Source organism: Anneissia japonica, unplaced genomic scaffold (assembly GCF_011630105.1).
Source record: "Anneissia japonica isolate Jap-2015-1 unplaced genomic scaffold, ASM1163010v1 scaffold1053_len387728_cov195, whole genome shotgun sequence".
Taxonomy (NCBI): domain Eukaryota; kingdom Metazoa; phylum Echinodermata; class Crinoidea; order Comatulida; family Comatulidae; genus Anneissia; species Anneissia japonica.
In genome coordinates this window covers 142,092-166,126 of record NW_022699258.1, presented here as the reverse complement: position 1 = coordinate 166,126, position 24,035 = coordinate 142,092, and the positions used below count along the sequence as shown (strand labels likewise).

Genomic DNA, 24,035 nt, shown 5'->3' with positions numbered 1-24,035 from the left:
TGTTCAAATCTTCATCAACATCAACACTTAGTGTATGCATTTTGTATTTATAACAGAATCCATCTAGTAGGTATTAATTTTGATGAAATGTTTCCATTTCTTCATAATTTATTGTGTACATACAGTATATTGTTTGCATCAATAAATTAAATGAATTGTATCGAGTAAATGACATTTACATTGTGGGACACGGGTCAGGCTGCTTCATGTCCGACACAATATTAGTACCAAAAATGTATCCACCCTTTAAAATTGTTCGCACCACCCTTGAATTTTTTTTTCGACCGCATTTTCTGAAATTCTGCCACTCTTTAATAAAATCCTGGCAGGAGGGCTACTATTTATTAAAGTTTAAACTGTCCTATTACAAAAAACTCAATTTTACTTTCAATGGGGGTATATTTTAGTACTGTAACTGTAGTGTAATGTTGTACAGGGTTGTAGTTTTAGCTATAGAAAACTGAGGGTGGGTGGGTTGTATAGATTTTAATAGCGGATTGGTGATAACATTGGTAAACCCTAATACTAACAGTGGATTTTAAGGATGGACAAGGATGTGTCCATTTACAGTAAATATACGGACTCAAGAAAATTCTTTTTTTTTTTACAGAAATTGAGAACAGTTTTGCATAACTATACAATTGTGTATTATACATTGTTTGATGGTTTGGTGATGTCCACAGTTTGAGTCACTGATGCTGTTTCATAATGTGCATGCAATACAGTATGCAAACACAAGGTTTCTTTCAGCCTAGGCCTAGCCTAGGAGGCCTAGAAAGTGTAACATTTAAGCTCTTCCTTGTTTGCTGTTCGAGCTTAAAATGATGAGTTGCTTCTTTTCTTTTTGACTTTGTTTTAACCTTTTTGCAAGGAGGCACTTTACAAGCTTTGTTTTTCAATTATTGTATTGTCCAGTCAACTTCACCCAAGTCGACAGTGCATAAGTCAAAAATTTGTCGTTTTATTGTTACAATTATCATTTCAAAACAACGAGCGAGTAAATATTTTCCATACTATAAAATGGAAAATTACGATAACAAATGCTTTGTGCACTGTGCCGAGTAAGTAAAAATCGAATTGATTTATCATAGCCCGGGTACAATGGCTAGTAAAAACTGCTCTGGGCTCAGGTCAACCTCCCTTCCTTTTTGCCCGGTGGGCTAGTGAACAAGGCCTACAGTACCGCCGGAAACTAATTGCAATTTTTCATGCGTGCAGGCTTCGTCGTAGATACATTGTAGCCTGATATAAACAATCTAAGCAAGCTTACAAAGTGAATCTACAAAACAAAAGTGTGTTGTTTATTTGTATGTGCAGAAAGACTGCTGTAGCTTTACAGAGCTGTTTTTTCAATAAGAAAAACGTACACCTGATCTGATGGGAGTCTCCATTTCCACACTCGCGGTCGATGACAGAAACTTGTTTGTACTGCTGTATTATTTTTTTCAATTAATTAGCATAGGGCCTAGCCTATTTATTTACAGTTATTTTACCTCTTTTACTGTCAAAAATGATGTCCTCAATTAAAATACACACAAGTGAAAAGATTGTTCATCAAATACTACTTTGTACGGTAGTTTCGATTTAGTAAGATAAGATAAATATAAATGAGAGTTAACGTCCGTTGATTGTAAAATTATCGAATGTCACATGGAAAACCCAATTGAAAATAAACCTTGGCAACCCCAAAAATCCATCAGTGGGCAACGTGCGTGCCAATCAGAACATGATAAAGTGTGTTAAAGTTTAATAACCTCGTGGCAAGTGTTGGAAAGCTGTGGGCGACAGTGAGTAAAAAACAAAGGAAATGTGGTCCAGCATGACTAGCCTTAATTCCGCAAGGTAGTAATTTCTATAGTTCCATTTGTATTGCATCGCTTTGCAGGTTCTGCTTCAAATTACGGTAAACAAAAAACAACGTGATCTTTATCTGTAGTTAGTTGTGTAGAGAGGCCTAGGCTATGTACGATGTCCATGGCCTACTCCTTGCCCTAAATAAAGCTATGCGACAGGTTTAATATTTCAGTGATTAATCAAAAATAAAGGAATAGACATACAAATGACAATTGCGTGTGGTTTTTGTTATCCTTTACAAGTTGATACAAGGCCTAGCACATCTGTGGTTGACTAAAAATCCCATATTAAATGGCAAAACAACATACAGTATTGTATGTACACATACAATGTACATACATATTGTATAGCCAATGATTGGGCTAGTAAAATAGCCTGTGGGCTAGTAAAATCTACGTTGAACTAGTCCAGTTGGATAGTGTAAAAAAAATGAAAAATTGAGCCCTGCATAGGTTTTCTCTGAACAAAACAAGATGTCAGAAAACAGTCGCATTTTGATTTTATTGAACTTCAAGCAGATTTAAGTATTCAACACATACATTAACATGACAATATGCCCTTTTCATGCTGCGGCCTATTGTAACAATAAATCATAGCGTGCCGGCCATATTTTCAGAGGTCATGTTACTAAAAGAATCATTTACTCCTTAAAATAACAGACGGTCATATCAACTTAATTTTTTCTTTAAAATGTTTGCAAACGATAGCCCCATATCTATGTACTGTATAAAGAAACTTAATTGAAATAATGAACGGCAATTTAAATTATATTATGCCTAGACGTTTAGGCCTTTTCCCTGTTGAGCCTAGCCTAGGCCCAGCATACTAGCTACAGGGCACAGCCTAGACCATGCCTACTAGTACTAGTAGGTCCTTTCCTAGGGCATACCATATTAGGCCTAGGACATTATCATACAGTACAGACATGCCCCGCCATATATCTAGGCTAGCCTAACTAGCTAGGGTAGGCCTAGCCTAGGCCTACATTTATTTCCGAATATAATTAAGGAAGTTAGGATACATAAAACTTACCAAATTTCGGTAAAGCCTTCCTATGCTATGAAATAATATACGACCATGCACTACCCCCTTCTTAGGCTATGCTATTTGGCTGCGTATTTTCCGTATTTTTCATCACACACAGGAGACACAGTGAGCAGAGAGCCTCAGTTGACCTTTGACATGCATATTTATACTGTAGTCTCAAATACAAACCAAAAAAATACTGTGTAACAAACATGGAATTATAAAGTAAAAGTAAATTAAAAGATATATAACTGATTTATTTGCACATGACAGTTAAACATTCGTTAGAATAATTGCTTTTACTTGTCTCTATCTCAAGTGTATTTCAGATTGTCAAAATAAAGTAGGCGGGGCTTAATTGATATTGTTGGGAAATTCAGGAAATCTAAAAATAGATTTACTACGATACCAGGGGATTGGGGGTTCATACATGATGAGATCGTGCCATTACTATCAAGATCATATATATACTGTACATTATTCACCATCAACACCACCACACAATTGTCTGTCTGGTATAACTGTAGCCAAAGGAATGTTCCATGACTATTTTTTACATGGACGATTCAAAAATAAATTCAAGAACATACAAAGTCAGCAACTACTGTTTTTACAATATTTTAAATTTTATTTCGCAAGTTGATAGCTTTTTCTCCCATTTCATACACCATGTAATCAACTGTTTTGTGCAATCCTACTACAATAATAGTACACAGGTCAGAGGTTACAAACACACGCAAGAAGTTATACTGAAGTTAGTACAACACCCGGTCATGGTATTTTATTATACTGTATATCCGTGATTGAAAATGTTCATCATATAAAAAGTGTTAAAATGTTCATGTGGTGTTCTCTACATCTTATTCTTACTAACTTTACCGGAGGAATGGGGAAGGGTTTAACACTTAAATTCTAAAAATTTATACACTTAGTAAATACATTAATACATTTCAAGATTTAGTAAATACTCCCTTAACACACGGACATGAAAGGAATATGAAATATTCTATGTTAATTACTAGAAACCAAATGGATATGAAATGTTTACATTTTTAGATAATCCAAGCCAAATACTCCAATAATGCATGGACATTAATGATGACTCCAGACTAATTAAGAAGGAAATGAGGGATTTAAAAAAAAAATTTATGTAGTGACTGTTATAAAAAATTGTAGGATTAGAATACTAAAGTTTAGAAAGATAATATACTGTACAAGAAGTGGGATGAGGGCTAAGATATTACTAATTGAACAGAAAAACAGATAGAGGAGAAAAGATAGTGTATACGACGATGATGCCAATGTGGAATGCAATGCTTTCATATCAGCAATGCATATGATGAGCAAGTAACATAAATGAATGCTACAGTATTGACAAGTAGATTATTTTACTCAAAAAACACATTCCATCTGATTGTGTGCTTTTTAAGCAAAATTCTACTGTTCATCTGACAATTTCGCAATCATTCATGGTGTAAATTACCATAAAATTAGTCCCAGACAGCTTTTATCAACCAGAACAGTAAAGCCTATTACATCATGTCATTTTAAATTAGAACACTTTATGAAAATTCTTGGATCACTGACGTCAAATTATAAAAAAATTCTAGAGTGCCATTTCAACCATAACACAAAACTCCAGGCCATTGTGCCGCTTTTAAGTAGTGTTTCTTAGAACACAACACAGTTCCAGATCACCAATGTGATTAATCTAACATTAAAGATCTACTGTCTCCTAAAAATGACAAAAAAATCATAAAAAAATAATTAACTTGTATATTTTGCAGTAACATACAAATTAATTGACTTTATTGAATTTTAAAAATGTGTACCCCGATTTTTATACTCGATAATGACAAAACAATAAAAACACTTCAGTGACTGGATGTGTTTTTATATCATTTTTCACTGTAACACTGTAGGTAAACATTTTTTAAATATACTAATTTCTATGTTCAAGAATGTTTATGTTTTTGGTACTTTTTAGGGACAATACATTTTTATCATTAGTTATCTCATCAACATTCTGTCTTATTACTGGTGGCAAACTTAGCCCTAAATTACACAGGTCATCATGTCAGCACTTTCTAGAATGTAGATTTAGTAATTTACATAAAATTGTCAAGGCAACTATTTTTATCCCATACTAAAAAAACCAAATTCAGACATGTAGAAAACAATTCTGAACATGGTGCTCTGATTCCTACCAAAGAATGAAAGTAAATACCTAGATTGCCCTTCAGTATTATTACATTCATTACACAAAGAAATGAATAGCAGAAAAAATTTACAAGTAAAAGCCACAAAAACAGCGGTTTTTGTTTCTATAAGAAGTAATCCAGCTCATATCGATTATATTCATTTTTCTCGTCATTTGGTATCCGTGGGTAGCCAGCCACTAATGCATCCTGTGCCCCGATGTAGAGGGTATTGTATATTTTCCAGTAAACGTCCCGCACTTTCCTGGCTGGATGGAATAACCCCTGAAAGTATAGAAAAATATGTATTTTTAATATATTTTACCATATTTACAGAGGGTTGCATTTCTAAAGATGTGTATAAGAGACAGCAGTACTGTTTCAATTTTGTTAGGTCTCAACAGTGCAGCTCAGGATTTCAAGAATGAAATACATACAGAATATAAAACATCTTTTTTTCCAGACATATATTCATCGCATAACCTTAAAAAGTGTGTAAATCAGTGGAAAATTAAGTGTTTAAATATGCGGCCAAACATGAGTTGATACTTTTTTCATCCTTTTTTTTTTTTTTACTTCATTCATAGATTTAAAAATATTTCATACTTATTTAACAGTAAGTGATTTGCAATAAACAAAACATTTTTAGTTGTGAGATACTTAACTTAATCACCAATCTACAGTTCCACTACAAATGAATGACAAAAATCTATGAGAATGATTAAGTATAAAAGTGTTTCCTACCTGCAATGTATACTGAAGCATTTTCACGGCTCCTACACCAATGCGTAGGCCTTCGATGGAATCCATTACGGCCTGGATGACGTGAGGAGAAGTTTCAAACACATTTGGCCAAACAAAGTTGATAAGGTGGATAAGAGCATCTTCACAACCGAACCCAAATACACCAAGGGATATGTGCTTGATGGCGGCGCATGCCGTCTGACGATGGACAAGATCTCTGTAGAAAAAATAATCAAAAAGCAATGTTGGAATATCTTACAATGTCGTAAATTGATTGTATATTATAGGCAGGGAGTGGATTTCTTCTTCTCTTATTCTACAGTCGACCTTCCCATTTACGAACTTCTCATTTACGAACCTTCTATTTTACGAACGTTCGGCTGATGACGTCATCGCTAAATTTATTCATTTTATTTATGCTATTTTTTTATTTATTTTAAGAAAAACGAATTACAAAGGTCATTAAAAATTGCATTATAGTACTAGTTATACAGTCTTTCCATAAATAACCATACTACTTTACACTTAGAAAAGTCAAACCAATACATGATGTAAAATAATAAAAACTAGGCGAAATTCAGGCAGGCAGTGCATGCTGCTAGGCCTACCTTGTCTGGGCTAAGGGCAAGGCTGGGCAGCCTATAACAGGGGGGCCTACCCTACCTTGTCTATGGTTAACTACAGTCTAAATGCACTGTAAATCAAATCAGCTAGTCCGAGTATAAATGTATGGTAACATCAACCTTTTATCCTTTTAAGAATAAATCACTGTTCGGATATTCAATAAGCATCTGTATTAATTATTTGTTTTTCACTGTCAAAAAAAAAAAAATGATTATCAAGCTGCTCTATTTTTAGAAGATGACATCAGCAATTACCCATCATTCAACGCTACAGGTAGGCCTACCAAAACCACATGTTTGGAAGTCAGGAAGATCGAAAAAATAGGAACCGTTTCTTTTTTGACTTTATACAAAAATACCTTGACTTAAATAAATAATAAGCCCAGTGCTTTTAATACAAATTATATCAATGTTTGTTGACTAATTTGCTATAAATTACGGACAGAGGCCTAGCTATAGTTAGCAGAGAGCTGCTGCTAGGCCCAGCTAAACCTTGGCTAAACCACCACACTGTATGTTGAACAGTCAGCCTATAGTGACATGGAAGATTAGGTCGGTCTATCCATGGAACTTCCTTAGCCTGAATCGATAGTTATTATATTAGTTTGTCTTGCATTAACATTTAATTGATTCTTCAACAATTTCTATAAATGTTTATTGAACACTTAAATGCAAAATTAAGCCTAGATATTGGTAGGCAGGCCTAGTTATAGGTTACAACTTGGCGTTTTTAAACTTGAGGGCCCTATTCTTACGAACTTCTCATTTACAAATTTTCTTAATTACGAACTGCTTTCAGCCCAAGGTGTACGTAAATGGGAAGGTCGACTGTATTTTGAACACCCAATGGCAAGCAAGCTCACATATTGTGAGAGGATGGAATATTGTAATGTCCCAAACAATATGTCTTTTAATGAGGCTTAGAGATTGGAGGTTTGTTTTTAGTTGACCAAAAACAGTAAATTAACTCAGCATTCCAACAGCACATACAACATTCAAATCTTATTCATGCTCATGGAGAAAAATGTATGTTATGTGCCTTATTTAAGACACAAACCACAAATTTTGAACTGTTCCATTGGGACTCAAATTTTCTTGCATGCTTGTACAAAAACCTACTCACCTGTCCATAAGAGCATCCTCTAAAAGCGGTGTAACAGCGTAGATATAATCTTTGCCCATCTCACCGATATATTCAAACATGAATGACAGCGACTTCAACACACCATTTTGGACATTTAGCTCAGGCACGCGGTATTCATTCATGAGTGCCGGTAACACGGTGAAAGGTGAGCATGTCTCGGCTACGATCGCAATAGCAACGGTGGTACAGACTCGATTTTGTCGCTCCTGGACTTTGAGATTGTTCAGTAAAGTGGCCAGCACATCATGCGGTCTACAAGAGAATGCATGATTTTAGTAACAACTCATTATTGTTTTTTTTGTGCCTGTTGCTAAAAATTAAAAAAAAAACAAAAATATATATATTTTTGGCCTGCTAGCCAACTGCCCAAAAATTGGAAATTTCAGAAAAAATATAAATAAATTTTTAATACTTACCCAATAGCTTTTGCAATATAACCAAATGTGTTAACTGTTGCTCTGCGGATTGCTTTCTTGTGAGCCTTCAAAAGTTCAAGGAGCTCAAAACAGATTCGCATCCATTCACGGGCAGAAACAAATTCTGCGCCACGATCAGCAATCCGACCAACCAAGTCGATACAGTTCTCTTGCACTTTTTCATGTCTGTTAAATAAAAAGGAGCAAAAATAAGTAAATAAAAAACACTGTTGCAAACAATATATAATGTCTTAAATGAATTACTTTGACTATGATTGTTACTCTGTAGGTACAGAGACCATGGAGTTTGCTGTATAGAATCATAATTATTAAACTCACTTGTTCTTCAGAATAGGTGTTAGTCTTGGCAGAAGATCTTTGATGGGAGGTGTCATCTTGGTCATACCAATGACATTGACAATGGCCTTCAAAGCGCCCAGGATACTACCCAATACTTCGGGATATTCTTCTCCCAGATACTCATATAATACAACACCTAAATGCCCCATCAGTTTTTCCTGCGGAGGACAATAAAAAAATATAAATACTTAGCGTATGGCATATATACAAGTGTTCTACACACAGTTTCATTTTTTTTGTTTGTTAAATCATCACCAACTACCTATCTAGCAGAGCAAGTAAATGTTTTTGACAAACTAGTCTCTATATGAAGACCTGTCCAGACTATCAAATGTTATTTAACAAAAACCTGTGACATGCCCAAATATGATAGGCACATCATGACTATATATGGGCATATCATGACTATATATGGGCATACAAAAGGTTTTTTCCAAAGACAATTTGAATGTGTAGACAGAGCTTAAAGAAATCTTAGAAGCTTTTGCTAATGAGAACCCTGCAAATGAAGATTCTTAAAACACCAAGCTACATCCATACACTACTTTGAAGAATTTCATCTAGTCTTTAGTTGAATATACTGTGAATGGTATCTGCCTTCAAATGAAACTGTAATGCAAGTTTCAAAAAACCTTTAGTCATTGAAGAATCTTTCACAGTATACATCTATATACTATTCACACTTCACATGGTTGACAGGAAATGAGCCAGCAGTTGCAATTTTGGCTCTCAACCAAGTCAACGGTTCAAATCCTACTCTGTCCATTCAGCTTCTGTCCTTAGACAAGTCATTTTATCTGTTTAATAAAACTTCAGTCTTATGCTACATTATGCAAAGGTACATTTCACAATAAGTGAGTCTATCCTGAATGATTATCAAAAAATACAAATCTAAAAACAATGACGACAACAGCAGCAGCAAATAATACCAATATTACCATTACTGTTGTTGGTGTTGTTATAAATGTTACACTGCTTACCTCTTGACAAGTTCTCATGACTACAGCAATTCTTGAGATGAGGTCAGCAGCCTGTTGTCTGACCTTCGCCGCCTTGTTGTTGAGACGCCACAGGATTGTACCACAGATCTGTGGCAGGTACGGCTTCACTCGCTTGCTCAGCGCATTAACAACAGTGCCAAATCCATTCAGCATCACAACATCCTACCAAAAACAATGAAAAGCATATAATGTAATGATTCAGTAATTAAAACAGTTATTCCTCAAATGATTGCTAACTAACACTAAAAGAACTATTAGTTTTTAGTAAATTTATTCTTCCATGGGTGCAGTAAAGGGAAATTTTTCAGCACTCCATTTTAACTTTAATAGCTCTACAGTAGGGGTGGTCATAAAAATTGGTCGGAGGGCCAAAGTGAATTTTTGATTTAACACTGAGGGCCGCACCCAAACTTTTTAATGTTTCCAGTGACCTTCCAAAAACCTCCAAGCACTGCTTTTACACCACTTTATTCTGAGTTTTAATGTTACTTTTTTCATATGATCAGTATCGGGCTGTGAAAAACAAGGTGCTTTCTAGCTAATGTGCTTGTCGGACCGCAGACATAGGGTTTTTAATTTATAATCCTGGGCCGCACTTTGCCCAACTTGTGCTTTACAGAGAGAGTATAACTTTAAATTAACATTAGTACCATTAACTAGTCTAAACGGTTTCAGTGTATTAAAATAAAATATCCATATAAGTATTTACAAAAGAAAATCTCTACCAGGCAAATTGTTCTATCGATAAAATGGATCTACCATCCTTACCTCAGTTGTCTGTTCCTGGAAAGCATACAGAATGCCATCAATCAGTTGTTCTTCCAGCCTAGAATCAATGTCTGACGCCCCCAAGTTGTCCATAATTTTCTCAATGGTTTCCATAACCATTTTACGGTACTGTTCAGCTTCATCTTTGAGGTCATCTACGATACGTCCGATGATTTCTGCTGCTCCAACCTTGTTTGCTAACTCAACTGTTGTGTCCACAAGCTGTAAAAGCAAATAATACAGTTGTTACTTGTGAGAGGGTGTGTGTGTGTTAGTCAGTGTGTATCACTGAGTTTGTGTCAGTGTGTTTGTAAATGCATGTCTGTGTACTTATGTATGCGAGTGTGGACATATTTGTGAACACATGTGTATAAGGTGGAAGAACATATGTGTTCAATTAAAATTAAACACATACAATCTAAAGATCTCAAAAAGAAAAACACTGGCTCAAAAACAATTGTACGATATAAACCAACTTACCTGTCTATAATTTCTTCTGTCCAATGCCATTCTGTGCTGCCAGAAATGTTTGAAGAACGATGGGAGAACTTCATCACGGATGTACTGCGGCTCAACACCATCTGTTGCACAACACTGTTTCACAACCTAGCATAATGTAAGCAAAGACAGAAGAAAACAGCTTTAAAAAAAATTCATACAGAATAATATGCTAAGTTAAATAAGAAAGAGTTTTCAATTCTTATATATCCAGTGAAAATAAGGTCAAATATGGCTATGCTTATGATTTGAAAACATTACAAATGCTGTCCTACTACTATGATAAAGTGCGTCCACAGTAGAAAATCTTCTAGTTAAATAAAATATTTCTGATATTGATCATTAACACATAATATAAAGCTTTCATGAAAATAGAAAATTACGTACCTTTAAGACAATTTTTTTCATTTCTTCGTCGGGAGACTGAAACTCACGGATCAGAATCAACATCACCTCTTTTGTGTAGTAATTTGCATATTCAGGGTCCATAAGGGGGATCAGGTAACCAATGGCTTTCAGAAAAGCTGCAAGACCCTACAAATGAAAACACAAAAACAGAATGGTCATTATTTTTATATGCTTTCCAGGTTATGATTATTGGAAAGTGTAGAATGCATGCAAATATTTATTATATTGAATTTTGTATATTGTGTATCAATCACATAACATTGTTTAAAATGTGTGAAGCATTTTGATTTCAATAATTATTTCTCAATCATTTACTAACATCCACATCTTGGTGTGAAAATGAAATACATACATGAAATATCTCTGATTTGCACATGCTATTAAATTCCCACATGTATTAACTATTAACCTACAACAAAAAAACGTACCTTTCCTCTGTGCTGTCGAATACCTTTCCAAAGTGGTTTCAGTACACTATCAAAGGATTCAATACCGTATGGTGTTGCAGCTTCAGCTAAAGCAGCCAAGGCAAGGGCAGTAATGGTTCGCACCTTCTGCTGCTCATCAATTAAACCTGAAGAAGAAACCATAATTTCATTTACATTAATAATTAAAGAATAACAAACGGAAAAAAAACCATTATTATTAATAATAAACAAACAGGCTAAGCGGAGTACATAACAAACCAGTAACCAAATCCTACCATGTTCAATGATTTCGACAAGGTTTCGAAGATGTGGCAAAATGGCACAACCCATCAGGATGGCAATCTGCTGGACGATCTTGATACCAGTATGTCTGGCCTGCCAGGACTTCTTACTCCTGCACACAGCCTTCAAGAATGGCAGCAGGGAAGGAATACCAAGAGCAGATGCCACCACAGCAAAGGCACGAGCGGTCGTGTTTCGCACATACTCATCCAAGTTGTCAATATCGGGACGCATTGTGGAGATCATAGTTGCCAAGCCTGCAGCTTTCGCCAAGTTGGAAATGATCTCACGACCCTCTACACGAGCATAGTAGTCTTCATCAATCAGCAGGGGCTCAATCACAACAAGAATCTACAGTGTAGATCAGAAAGTATCAAAAAGTATAAAATATCAGAAAAGCTTAGAATTGTGATTTATATCGGACATATGCAATTCAGGCATACATGTTGCCAAATAATGCTTAAAGTGCAGCCTTAACCCTAATGACTGTGATTACCAAGTGCCTGGTTTCAGCAACACATAGACACTTAATTTAGATTGTTGTTCTATATATTGGGTAACCTGTTATCTACTGTTCTCCCAGATGGCCAGTTATGCTCTATAAACTAAACCTCCTACTCCTCCAACTTTCCTACATACCAAAAGAATATGTGAAGCTTGCCATTCCAAAACCAGTGTACTGTCGCTAATTGTTAAACTGATTAATTAACATAAGGATGTGGCAGCATTGTATACTTTAGTACACAGAATCTGTAATACTTCTACTCATAACTTTGGCAACAGCAAGTCAATTGCACTAAATCACCCATTATTTCATAGCTTATAATGCGGAAAAATAAAAAAAATTGAAGAAAATTCATGACCCATTACCTTATGGACATATGGTCGCACAAGATCATCAAGCTTGTAAAGAATTCTATCAATGACCTTCACCAACAGATGGCGCTCTTGATCTTCCAAAGTTGGTGACATAAGTAAGGGAAGGATCTGGTTGAACAGAGGACCAGCACCAAACTCACGAGCTTTGTCAGTTATCTGTCTGAGGGCTGCCTTTCGCATCGGAGGAGTACCATTTTTAATTTTCAGCAGTAATTTCATGATTCTTCTCTCCTTTAACTCCTCTGGGCTCAGGGAGCTCTCATCAACATCAATCTAAAAATATAATTGTTTATATACTGTAATACTTTTATCACACTGATTTTGTAATTCAAGTTAAATGGTAAAACGCATATGGTCAGCAGTTTAAGCTCTATAATAGCGCTTAAAATGCTGTGTGTTTGAAAATAAAACTGGTGGCATTGCTTAAGTTGTTGGTAATAACATGCTTAATGCTAAAGATTCAAATATATATATTACTTATTACAACTTCAACATAAGGTTAAGGCTAACACGCCTCGTTTCTATCATTTGCGACCTCTAAGACAAGGTCATCTGAAGATGAGAAATACATACCAGAAGTTTGTCAAAGTACTGGGCATCGTCTGGTTTCAGAAAAGGCAAATTGCCAGGTGGTTGAGCTAAACCATGGTCTACATTCCGGTCTTCCTGCTGCATATGGAAGCCGCTCATACCGCCCATTGGTGTTGGTGTGGCAGTCAGCTTTCTTGCTGGAGTACGGATTGGTACATAGCCAGCAGGTGGTTGCAGAACCTGAAAGACAAAGAAACATTTTTTATCAATATAATACAGATTATGAAAATTCCTATAAAACACTTTTGAACTGTTAGTTAAAGTCTTGAATAAAATTGCAGGGAAGATATTTTCATGAACCGATTTCAGTTTTTAACAAAACAAATTTATATTCAACCATAGCTTCTTAATCAATCAATCAACTGACCAATTAACTGGTTAGTGATATTATTTAGTTATATTACTATAGGATCCCGAGCCAGAGGAAGACAAAGAGGAAAGTGGAGCGATGACATCAAGCTATGGAGTGGTACAACATCCTACATAGGAGCAAAAAGAGCTGCTGAAAATAGAAGTGGATGGGAAACTATGGTGGCCAACCTTTGTAGTGAAGACGGCACTTGATGATGATGATGATTACTATAGGAACTTATACAATTGGCAAGTCATCTCACAGCTTTAAATATAATGTTTAGTAATAATTCCATAAATCAGGAGTGATTCGTGGATGGAAGCAAAGCTTTCACACAATTAATTAATTAATCAATAAAGCTCTGAAGTCCCAGGAGTAACAAATCATACCAAATTATGATAAGGCCAAATACAACATTTTTGGTTAAAAAAAGCTTTCCTACCAACCTACCCATTTTTTGGATATTCCCAAAATATGGCCATCCCAAAAATAATTTTTTTTGGCCTAACTCTGATGAGACTGGGCTCCTGACCAGTGTTACTACTGACATATAAGTGAACTTGTCTCAAAAGTCACCAGCATTCCTTATCCATTACCTTATATCCTTCTGGAAACATTGTATCCAGTTCTTCATCTGAGAGGGGCCTGTTCCTATCGTCAATCTCCTTCTCCCACCTGTATGCCTGCAATTGTTCTGGAGTCATCATTCTGAGTGCAGAAGCACTAGGTGTGCTCATCACCATAGCTTTAGGCCCCTTAGGTGTCACACCACTGGTCAGGGTAGGGGTAGAACCTGGGGTCTGGGGTGTCTGGCTTCCAGCTGCTGGGGTGCCACCAGGTGTCTCATCCCATCTTGATCTTCGTTTGCTACCTGGTGTTGGGGTCATTGATGGTTCATCACCAGTGCCGCGATCTGTACGAGGTGTTTCAGCCCATCCACTACCATGTCCAGGTGTTTCTGCAATAAAATATATAAATATACAACACATCACTAGTCATAACAATTGTGCATAGCTTTCTATAATGACTTGCAAGGTGTGAAAAATATATTTATGTTGTCATTTTTATAGATGAAACTCTATCATACCTCTTTCTGTTCTAGGTGTCTCATCCCATCTGTTCTTGCGGGCACTGGGTGTGGCTCTACCTGGTGTTGCGTGCCCTGGGGTAGAATGACCTGGGGTGGCATGACCAGGTGTGATATGTGTTGGCGTGGCATGGGCTGGGGTTGGTTCCCACACACGAGTAGTACCAGGAGTAGCACCTGGTGTCTCACTGCCCTTTGCGCGACCAGGAGTTTCATCCCACCTTCCATGGGAGGGTGTGGAGCTCTAAGGAAAAAAAACCCAATAAAATTAGTATAAACTCACTAAATGGTACATCAGACTCAATGCTAAATCATACAATTCTGTAATCAATTTTCCAATAAAATTAAACTTGACTACCTCTGCTTGATCCCACGAGCTGGTTTTCTTCTTACTGGGTGTAACTGCTCCGGGTGTGTCTTCACCTGCTTGGTCCCATCGGCGTTTCTTTTTGGGAACCACTTTGAGTGTGCCCTCTTTTTTTCTCTGTAATATCTGATTGTGTTGATGTCTCTAAAAAATGTTAAAAGAAACAATATTATTATTTATTCTATCAATTCACAAACTCTTGTAGGTTAAAGATGTATTGTCCCATGCTAAATACTGTATCAAAAATATCATAAAAATATTTTTTGAAATTAAATTGCCAATTTTGAAGTAACATAAAAGTTATCAACTTGAACATAGAAATTAGTGTTTTTTAAAAAATGTCTATCCGTCAGATTACAGCAAAAAATGTTTGAAACACTTCCAGTCACTGGAAGTGTTTTATTATTTTTTATTATAATTTGTTGGTTTAAAAATCAGGGTACAAATTTTTGAAATTGAATAATTTATATGCACAAGTTAATAATTTGTATGTTATTGCAAAATGATAAAGTTTATTTCAAACTTATTTTTTATGATTTTTTTACTTTTATCAAGGAACAATACATCTTTAATTGTTTCTAGTAGTTTGTTTATTATTACTGAATATTTTGCATTTAATAAATATAATTATTCATATTACTGTATTTGATTTTTTTAGATTTATTATTAATTAAACAAACATATAGTATTAACAAATTACCTTATTAATTTCTATATTAATTTTAGTTGGTTTAAAATTGTGTAGTTTCACTTTTTGAGGAATAATTATTTTTGTTAATAATTCTATTTAATATTCAATTATTTTGAATCATTTAAAGTTATTTAATAACTTTATTCCTATTCATAGTATAATTATTTAAAAAATGAAAGTATGGTCTAAATCTAATAATATAGTGCTTTCGATTTTGCATGATCCTAGGACAAATTCACTTGTCCGTGACCATCTTCTATCTTCTAAAAAGCATAGGCTAAACTCATCTGAGAATTCAGAAAATGAGAAATAAAAAGCTTCACATGCGCAGACGATCTCAATCACACCATTGAGTCCTGGGTCTCACTGTCATCCCAGAACAAAATTCTGACAACATACCTCTTGTGCCATCTGCTGTCTTTCTTTCATTGTGTCAGCGAACGTCCTCAATGACGGGTCTGGTGTTTTGCCACCTGTATGCACAGACAAGAATCGTAAGATATAAAGAGAGAAAAAGAAGAAATAGATTAGTATACTGTATACACATAATTATACTAAATTAACACAGCATTAAAAAATGAATATAAAAAAATGGTTTAAAAAAGCATGAGTCTTCAGTTTTAACATAGACCAGTTAAGGGCATGCTATATATTCAAATCCTGCTTCAATTGCTTACAGGATAATAATGAACAAGTTCATAATTATATTTGGATGTTATACAGCATCCAATAATCTCTTATATTAATTTAGATAATTACATGAAAATATACATAATAACATATTAATTATCACATATGAAGTTTCTAATTCTCTGCTGGAGCAATGGGTAGTTGATCTTTGTCTCTTACTAAAGACATATACTTTTTCTAAACACATGACAAATTTTACATACAACTACCTTACAAAGTTATGGCAGATAACCATATATGACTTCATGATAATGTTATCTACCAATTAGAAAACTGAAGTTCCCACTCGGTATCCATCTTAGCCATTCTAAGTAGTAATAGCAACTGTGGACAGGCCAGAGTCAGGGAAGCATCAGAACTCTCTTTTGCAAAGTAGTTGTTTGTCACTGTAATCATCGTTTGAGATGATTAGCATTCAATGTTATGGTTGAGTGCACTCATACATTAAGTCTACACATGGTTGTTAAAAGATCTAAGTTTGTCCCAGAACTTTAGTCTCATGTGCTGTTGCATTTTTATTTTTAAAAATCAATCAAATCTAATTTCTTGAAACAGAAATTTAAATTCAATGCATTTACTAATCTAAGCATAAAAATGAGTATTCTGAGTGAATACATTCTCAATATTTACTGTATATTAAAATCATTCAAGTAACATTAACACTTTCGAATTTTTTAACATGTTTACCAAAAATAAGACTTTACCTAATAATGTCATAGGAATCATTCAAAAAGTTTAAGTCCCAAGTGTAGACTAATACAAAAAGTATATTCAACCATAAAGGGTCTAATTAATTGACCCCAATATACTCCCTGTTTAGGCACTGTTGATACGTACTGCACAACTGTTATTCCATTCAGTAGCTGGCCTTTCTCTTCCATTGATGTGAGCCTAAAATTAATCTTTTGAGTCGTTAGTGACTTTGAGTATAGCTTACCAACAACTTACAATATACACGTAAATATGAGACCGGGCAAACAGTACCCGATTTTTAGGGAGTTTACACCCTATTCGAGTAAAAATCTTACAATAATATCAGTTACCTAAATACTGTATGTAGAAAACAGGATTTCATAGCTTGCACATAAATAATAAAGAGCAAAAGTCTACATTTTCTTACAGCCAATCAGAGAATTAAAGATCATCAGTTTCTAACATCACAGCTGGATACTGTATTTAAGCAATGCCGGGATAAAACATTAAAAAATGGCATTGCATGAAAATCTGTTAGCACGTAAGACTGATTTTTTTAATTCTTTCTTCTTTTTGATGATCAATTTATAAAAGAATGCCAGATACAATAATTTAAGAGTTCACTCTGGCATTTATGATGTATATTGCAATTTGAATTGCTGCCTAAACCCAACATGAACCTGTTGTCAGCAAGAGATGTGATTGCCGTTTTCCAAGCTGTTTAGGAAAGAAATGAGAGCACGATTAATGTCTGTTCAGTTACAGGAATTTTCAAGATTCTCCTAAACAATTGTCTCTGCATACAACACACAAACTGAACACCAAAAATTCATGCCTTATTTATCACCATTTTCAGATGAGATACAAGTACTGTAATTTCAAAATCATTCATAGAGGGGACAGTGAACAAATTCTCAATATGATGTCTATTGTTTTTCCTTTCGAAAAATATTTTTTATAATTGTAGACAAAACATTTTGTTTATTCATCTGCTTGGAGATAAACAAATTACCTTAATATCTAGAGACATCTGTAATTATAATATTATGCATCTCATCATCTTTGTATAAATTTGGGTTAATTCAATATTTTGTTTATCCTCAACATGAAATTAATAGTAAGAAAAGCATACTTTAATTTAATTACCTTTTTCATTACTAAAATTGTGTATACAAATGTTCGTAATTATTAAACCAGGAAATACTTTCTATCTTGATCAAATGTTATTGTTGTTCTTATTCACATTTAAGGGTTGAGGGAAGATTTACTGAGTGATTAAAGACATATAGCCAACATTTATGTTTCTATTGCTTGTATCATAATTATATACAAGTTAAAGATTTCAATAAAAATTAGAAAGATTTTCCTTACCAAGTAACAAATATACATTGTAAATATTACTTTGTATATAACATTTAATTGCCTAAACAATAAATCTATTTAAGGTTTGTTTTGGTGTGTGTTTCATTGGAAGTTGATTATCTGAATCGTTTTAAAATTTCTAAATCCCTGTCCAGAATAAAACATGTGACATGCCTGAATATGGTCATGACATCACACCATGACTACACCATATATGGTCATGACTACACCATATATGGGCATACAACAGTTGTTTTTTTTTTGTCAAAGAAAATGTGATAATCTGGACAGAGCTTTATAGAACTATTGTAGTTTTCCAATTTAATAGTAAATGGTATATCTTTATGATATAGTCAAAATATTTGGCCATCCAATCAAGGAAAACGAAATATAGAATAGTACACACAATGATTAATAATACTGTATCACTCTACACACAAAACTACATGCATGCAGTAATGTGACATGCCACAAGTACAGAACACGCCCAGCTTCTGTGAGTGCTGTCCAGGTTCAACAACTAAAACCAGTTTATTCATAATCCTGGATATTCTAAGCCCTGGATGAGCCTCAAAACCACTGGATCTACAGTATCACCTGTGATCAAAGTAATCCAACATTTGCCTTAAAATTCCTTATGTCACTTACAGTTATTAGAAGTTCAGGACAACCATTACAATAATAAAACATGTGCAACCAGACAAAGATTTTAAAAGAAACATAATCAAAAGATTTATCTTACCGGGTAAGAATGGGTCATGTCGAGCTGGAGAGATCATTCTTGCACGAGCCATCATCGTGTATTCATTCTCTCGATCGATGATGCGAGGGATTCTTGTTTCTGCCATCGGATCATGGTCCTGCAAATCAATATGAACAACACAGTTATAGTTATAATACACATATTATACATCTCTGAATTACAAGCTTCCTAAATACTAACTCTCTTCTCTCTATTTTAACAATACGATTGTTCTGTAGTAGCACATGCACATGTACCAGCGAGGTGGTGACGCCGAGAGTACACTACATGTATGTCACTTTTGCAAGGTTGTGGTGATGTTGCAAAATGGTTTTCAGTGCTGTAAACAAATATATATTTTATCCATTATTATTGGATGAGGGTAAAGGTTCACATACAAAATTTGGTAAAGACAAGCCAAACTAGTCACTGGTTGGAAAAATAGATTTGTAGTTATTAATACAGGGTTAAACAGTAAAAAGAGAGCTATAAAATGTGAGAAATCAATATATGAGAAATCAGCCTTCAAAGTTTATGATTTCGGGCATTTCTTAAACAGAAACCGTAACCAAATTGTTAAAAATTGTTTTTTTTAGTTGGAAATTGGGAAATAACAGCATAGCATGATATATAGATAGATATATAATGGTTAGTTAATTGTAATAAAATAGATTTTACAAATTTTGACATTCCAGCATAATTTGGCCATTATCTCTGAAAAAGGATTTGCGACACATGACTGATTTGGCTCGTCTTTGCCACAAATGTTACCTTTGCAAGTTCTTCATTCTCCCTAATATATGCAGATGGTGCAACATATGAATTCTTGCCCATCAGGGATGTGCTGCTGTAGTCGTCGTCTTCCTAAAAACACAAGAATACCAAAAAATGAGAATACTGGCTTCACATCAATTCCATTATATACCATATATATTTCTATAATGTGTTATTTCTATACAGTAGCTCTTTAAATCATCATATATCAAAAGAATCACCCGTAAAAATTAAAATGTTACATCAAATACAAATAGGCCTATTAAAAATTTAAAAACATTAACAAAATGAAGGGGGAAAAAAACAAAAAAAATAATGTAGATATTAAGAGCTATACAAATTTGGGGTTTGGTCTTCTGTTTCATATAACTATTTTAAAAAAAATTATTATTATTATTATTATTATTTATTATTATTATTATTGTCATGATTACACATCATGATGGTGACTACGATTAACAATATCTTTATTGTTTATAATAATAATATAATTATAACAATTTATGATGATTTTTTTGGCAAGTAAATGAAATGCAGACATAAGCATGATGAAAACATCATGATGATGACTGCTGATGAATATATAAGTGATGATGGTAGTGATGATGATGGATGTTAACAGCAATATTCTGTCAACTGTTAACACTTACATCCTCCCCCTCATTTGTTGCAATGGATAAATCATAGCCGGCATATCTGCTGCCACGTTCCCCATAGATGCTTTGATCAAAATGGCCGCCTTCTCCTAAACCAATACGATTTCCATCTCCTTCAGTATTATTCGCATTCTCATGCTGAATATTTTTTGTTTTCCCTTGAATTTCACGAATCTGCTCTTCAATATCTAATGACAATTAAAAGTCTAACAAAGTTAATTATGTATCATTTTTCATAGATCTTATTACTGTAGGCCTATCTTATAAAAACTTACACAATCTTTTTTTTTTACATGGGTTTTGTGTTTACCATACAGTTTGCCCTCCAATTCGAGAACACCTTTGAAACCCGAAAATTTGAGGTGGATTGGCTTTGTGTTTAAACAAATGAAGATTGTTATTTGGTTCTTCGAAAAAGTTGGTCGCGAATTAGAGGGTTCTGAATTGGAGGGTGCACTGAATTATTGAATGTTTACGATTCTATTTAGATACAATTTGATTACTGTGACAGGAAGTTTGCAAATTTAGAGAAATCAAATTCTGAGGCATCACAACATTAACTTTTTCAGAAAATTAAATTGAAGTTTTTTACCTCGCTTATCCATTAGAGCTAAAGCCTAAATAACCCAAAATACCAAATTATTATTCAAAATTCATAACCATTCTTTTAGTTTAGTCCAACTCAGCTTGGGAGAGAGCACAATCCAAACTTAAAAACATCTCCTTTCCTCCCACTGTGGTTGTGCCCTGCACTTATGTGGAAATACAAGAGGACTGATTGGCACTTACAGTAGGGCACATAGAACAATTATTACTGTAGATGATCACTCTTAAAAAAAAAAAAAATAAAACAAAATTGATGAGGGCTGGAGTAGGTTTTTTTTTTCGTTGGGGGGAGGGGGGAGAGATGGGATTAATACATAGAGATTCCTGTGTCATGAAAAGAACGAATTGACATTGTTTTTTGAAGTGGCAGATGCATTTAAACAACTGCCCTGTGATTCAATGGCCTATCCAAAACTACTGTAGGCCCATATTCCGGTGAAAAAATCAGACATTACTCGGGCATCCAGGGAAGGGAACACCCTAATCAGGACTAGGCCTTTGATAGGGCCAATCACTTTCTGCATGTTGTGTGGGCCGGTGCTAGGCGGATTCCTACCTTGTTACGGTGCTCATGCACTTTCGCACGTACCTTTTAATTCTTAATTTTTTTTACCTCAATGTTCTTCTCACAGTCACAAGACATAATTATAACATTTTTACATGATTCAACCACTCACAAAGTACATTTTTCAACAAAAAAAAGATACCTTTATAAATACAAGTTGATGCACATACAGCGTTTTTGCGCTTGATAGCACGACGAGCTGTACATACTATTTTGCTGCTTTGCAATGAAGCAAGAAATTGCCATTATGTCCAAGTCAATTCTTAAATTTTGAAACAATTAAAGGCCAGCCTTATAATTTAAATCTGAATTTTCCAGTGAAACATCCACCATTAAATGTGGCATCATTACGTGGTAACATTTTTTTGAATTACTTATCGTAATCAAGATTAATCGAACCGACGTTTAGCATTCAGGAGTGGCGCCCGCGGGGGCCATGGGCTGCCCCCCGTCGGGGGGAGAAAAACCACAATTCGTCGGGGAGAAAAAAAAATTTATATGCTATTTTCTACATGTTAGTAGCCCTTGAAACCCCTAATTTGTCAAAATTTTCGTTGGCTTCGCAGCTGGGCTACTTTTGGAACATTTTTAGCGATGCTCAACCCCTCCCACTTTGCTGTCGTCAGGGAAACCTGCCTCGTCGGGGGTCCGAAGTCGCCACCCCTATTTAGCATTTGCTTTGATAGTTGTTTTGCTGGATTAGGCCTCGGGCCTATTTGTATCTGTGTATGCATTTGGATCATTACTAACTTTTAAAAATTAATTATTATACACGTGAATTTCATGTGAACACACATCATAACCAAACAAGAACACCATACAATATAACAGATAACTGAAATGATATACGAACGCAAATAAGCAAGTTTCCATAAATGTTTAATCAAAAAACCTCGCGCTGTAAACTCATTTATTTATTTTATTTCAACAATATTTTGTGAGCGTGGTCCATCCAGCCTGAGCTGATCATTTGGGACCCTCATACATTCTGGCGATTTCTGACTGATTGCAAAATGGCAGCCGCTCGTTGTGCTAGCGAGTACAGATTTGCTGTACTTACTTGCAGGCTTATTTGTTGAAAAAGGTACTTTGTGAGTGGTTGAATCATGTGAACATGTTTGTTAATTAAATGTTGTGACTGTGAGAAGAACATTGTCAATGTCATTGAATTTGAAGTAAAAGAATTAAGAATTAAAAGTTGGTGCGAAAGTTCATTAGCGCCCCTCGGTACATCCCTAGCTAGACTTTTCTATAAAGCCTAGTTTTAGAAAGCCTAGCTAGGTCTAGGCTAGACCTTAGGCCTAGTTAGATAGAGGACCACAGGGCAAACACTGAACACGAACAACAGCGTCACCAGCATGCTCACATTGTTGTAGAAAAAAATCGTCATAATGAATAAAACAATTATGATACTCATATTTATACATAATGCGGTATGAATACCACGACAAAATTTAGAAATAGAACATTGATTATACAAAAACCATGTTTTTTTGTTTAAGTACTTCAAAAATTGTCTATAAATGTATTTTTAACAATAATTAATATTACCTTTCGGATTGATAACAGATGTCGCCATCTTGGATGATGAGAGAAACGTACAGTACGTACAAAATTCGCTGTTACGTCACAACAATAGCACGCTAAACGAAAAACAAAACTAGCGTTAAGAGTATGCCAAATTAACTATCATATTTAAATTATTTATTTAGTTTATTACAGAATTTTATTTATAAATTTATTTTAAAATTTACAAAATGTATTTATTTTGCTAAATTAATATGATAATACAAATAACTGCATTTAAATAATTGCTTTTAGGCGGTGATTTTATTTAATCGCAGTGAATCAACATACGTGGGCCTCACTGCGTGTGACTTACTTCCTAGCTTCCTGGCCTGCATGCTGTCCTAAAGGAGGTAGAAAAGAAACATGAGGTCAGACTTCATGGAGAAAATATGATCAGAGGGGGTCTATGTAAGGGCCTACCGCTACGAAAAACTCTTGACAAGTATCTAGGTCAATAATATACTAATGGATCGAAATTGCAATAAATTTGAAACGTCACTTGGTAAGTTATATGATAGTAAACCCTCCGTCACGTCTAGGCCCTCCTAAGTAATTACTCTACAGTAATAAGCTAGCTACACCTACGGAAGCAGGTCAACTCGGCCCCAGTACAACCTGGCCCCAAGTCAACTCGGCATAGGCTATTCAATCAATATATATA

The 24,035-nt window shown here is 34.8% G+C and overlaps 2 protein-coding genes and 1 long non-coding RNA gene across 5 annotated transcripts in view; 1 reads left to right on the top strand and 2 right to left on the bottom strand.

Moving 5' to 3' along the window:
• Window positions 1-3,182, bottom strand: part of LOC117102935 — a 19,506-nt gene extending 16,324 nt beyond the window's left edge. Inside the window, exon 1 of the mRNA XM_033243393.1 lies at window positions 2,887-3,182. The gene's annotated coding sequence lies outside the window, so the exon portion shown is untranslated. The remainder of the gene's footprint in view (window positions 1-2,886) is intronic.
• Window positions 3,183-3,482: 300 nt separating this feature from the next.
• LOC117102934 (splicing factor 3B subunit 1-like) lies at window positions 3,483-23,448 on the bottom strand. 2 transcript variants are annotated; one of them, XM_033243391.1, is made up of 21 exons: window positions 23,357-23,448; window positions 20,629-20,822; window positions 19,976-20,068; window positions 19,205-19,322; window positions 16,117-16,190; window positions 15,018-15,170; window positions 14,660-14,903; window positions 14,169-14,530; window positions 13,203-13,400; window positions 12,621-12,902; window positions 11,744-12,101; window positions 11,469-11,614; window positions 11,020-11,166; window positions 10,615-10,740; window positions 10,135-10,356; window positions 9,346-9,528; window positions 8,345-8,523; window positions 8,006-8,191; window positions 7,569-7,841; window positions 5,823-6,039; window positions 3,483-5,363 (listed from the first exon to the last, which is right to left on the bottom strand). In XM_033243391.1, exons 1-21 carry the CDS (start codon window positions 23,382-23,384, stop codon window positions 5,205-5,207), a joined length of 3,942 nt encoding a protein of 1,313 aa, XP_033099282.1. In that variant the 5' UTR covers window positions 23,385-23,448; the 3' UTR covers window positions 3,483-5,204. The 2 variants fall into 2 exon arrangements, with proteins under 2 accessions (XP_033099282.1, XP_033099283.1); XM_033243392.1 differs by lacking the exons at window positions 19,205-19,322; window positions 19,976-20,068; window positions 20,629-20,822; window positions 23,357-23,448 and adding an exon at window positions 17,245-19,111 and having other exon boundaries at window positions 5,205-5,363.
• A 228-nt stretch (window positions 23,449-23,676) lies between these two features.
• LOC117102936 overlaps window positions 23,677-24,035 on the top strand; it is a 14,381-nt gene continuing 14,022 nt past the window's right edge. For both annotated transcript variants that reach the window (XR_004444500.1, XR_004444501.1), the window contains exon 1: window positions 23,677-23,876. This is a non-coding gene — a long non-coding RNA (uncharacterized LOC117102936). The remainder of the gene's footprint in view (window positions 23,877-24,035) is intronic.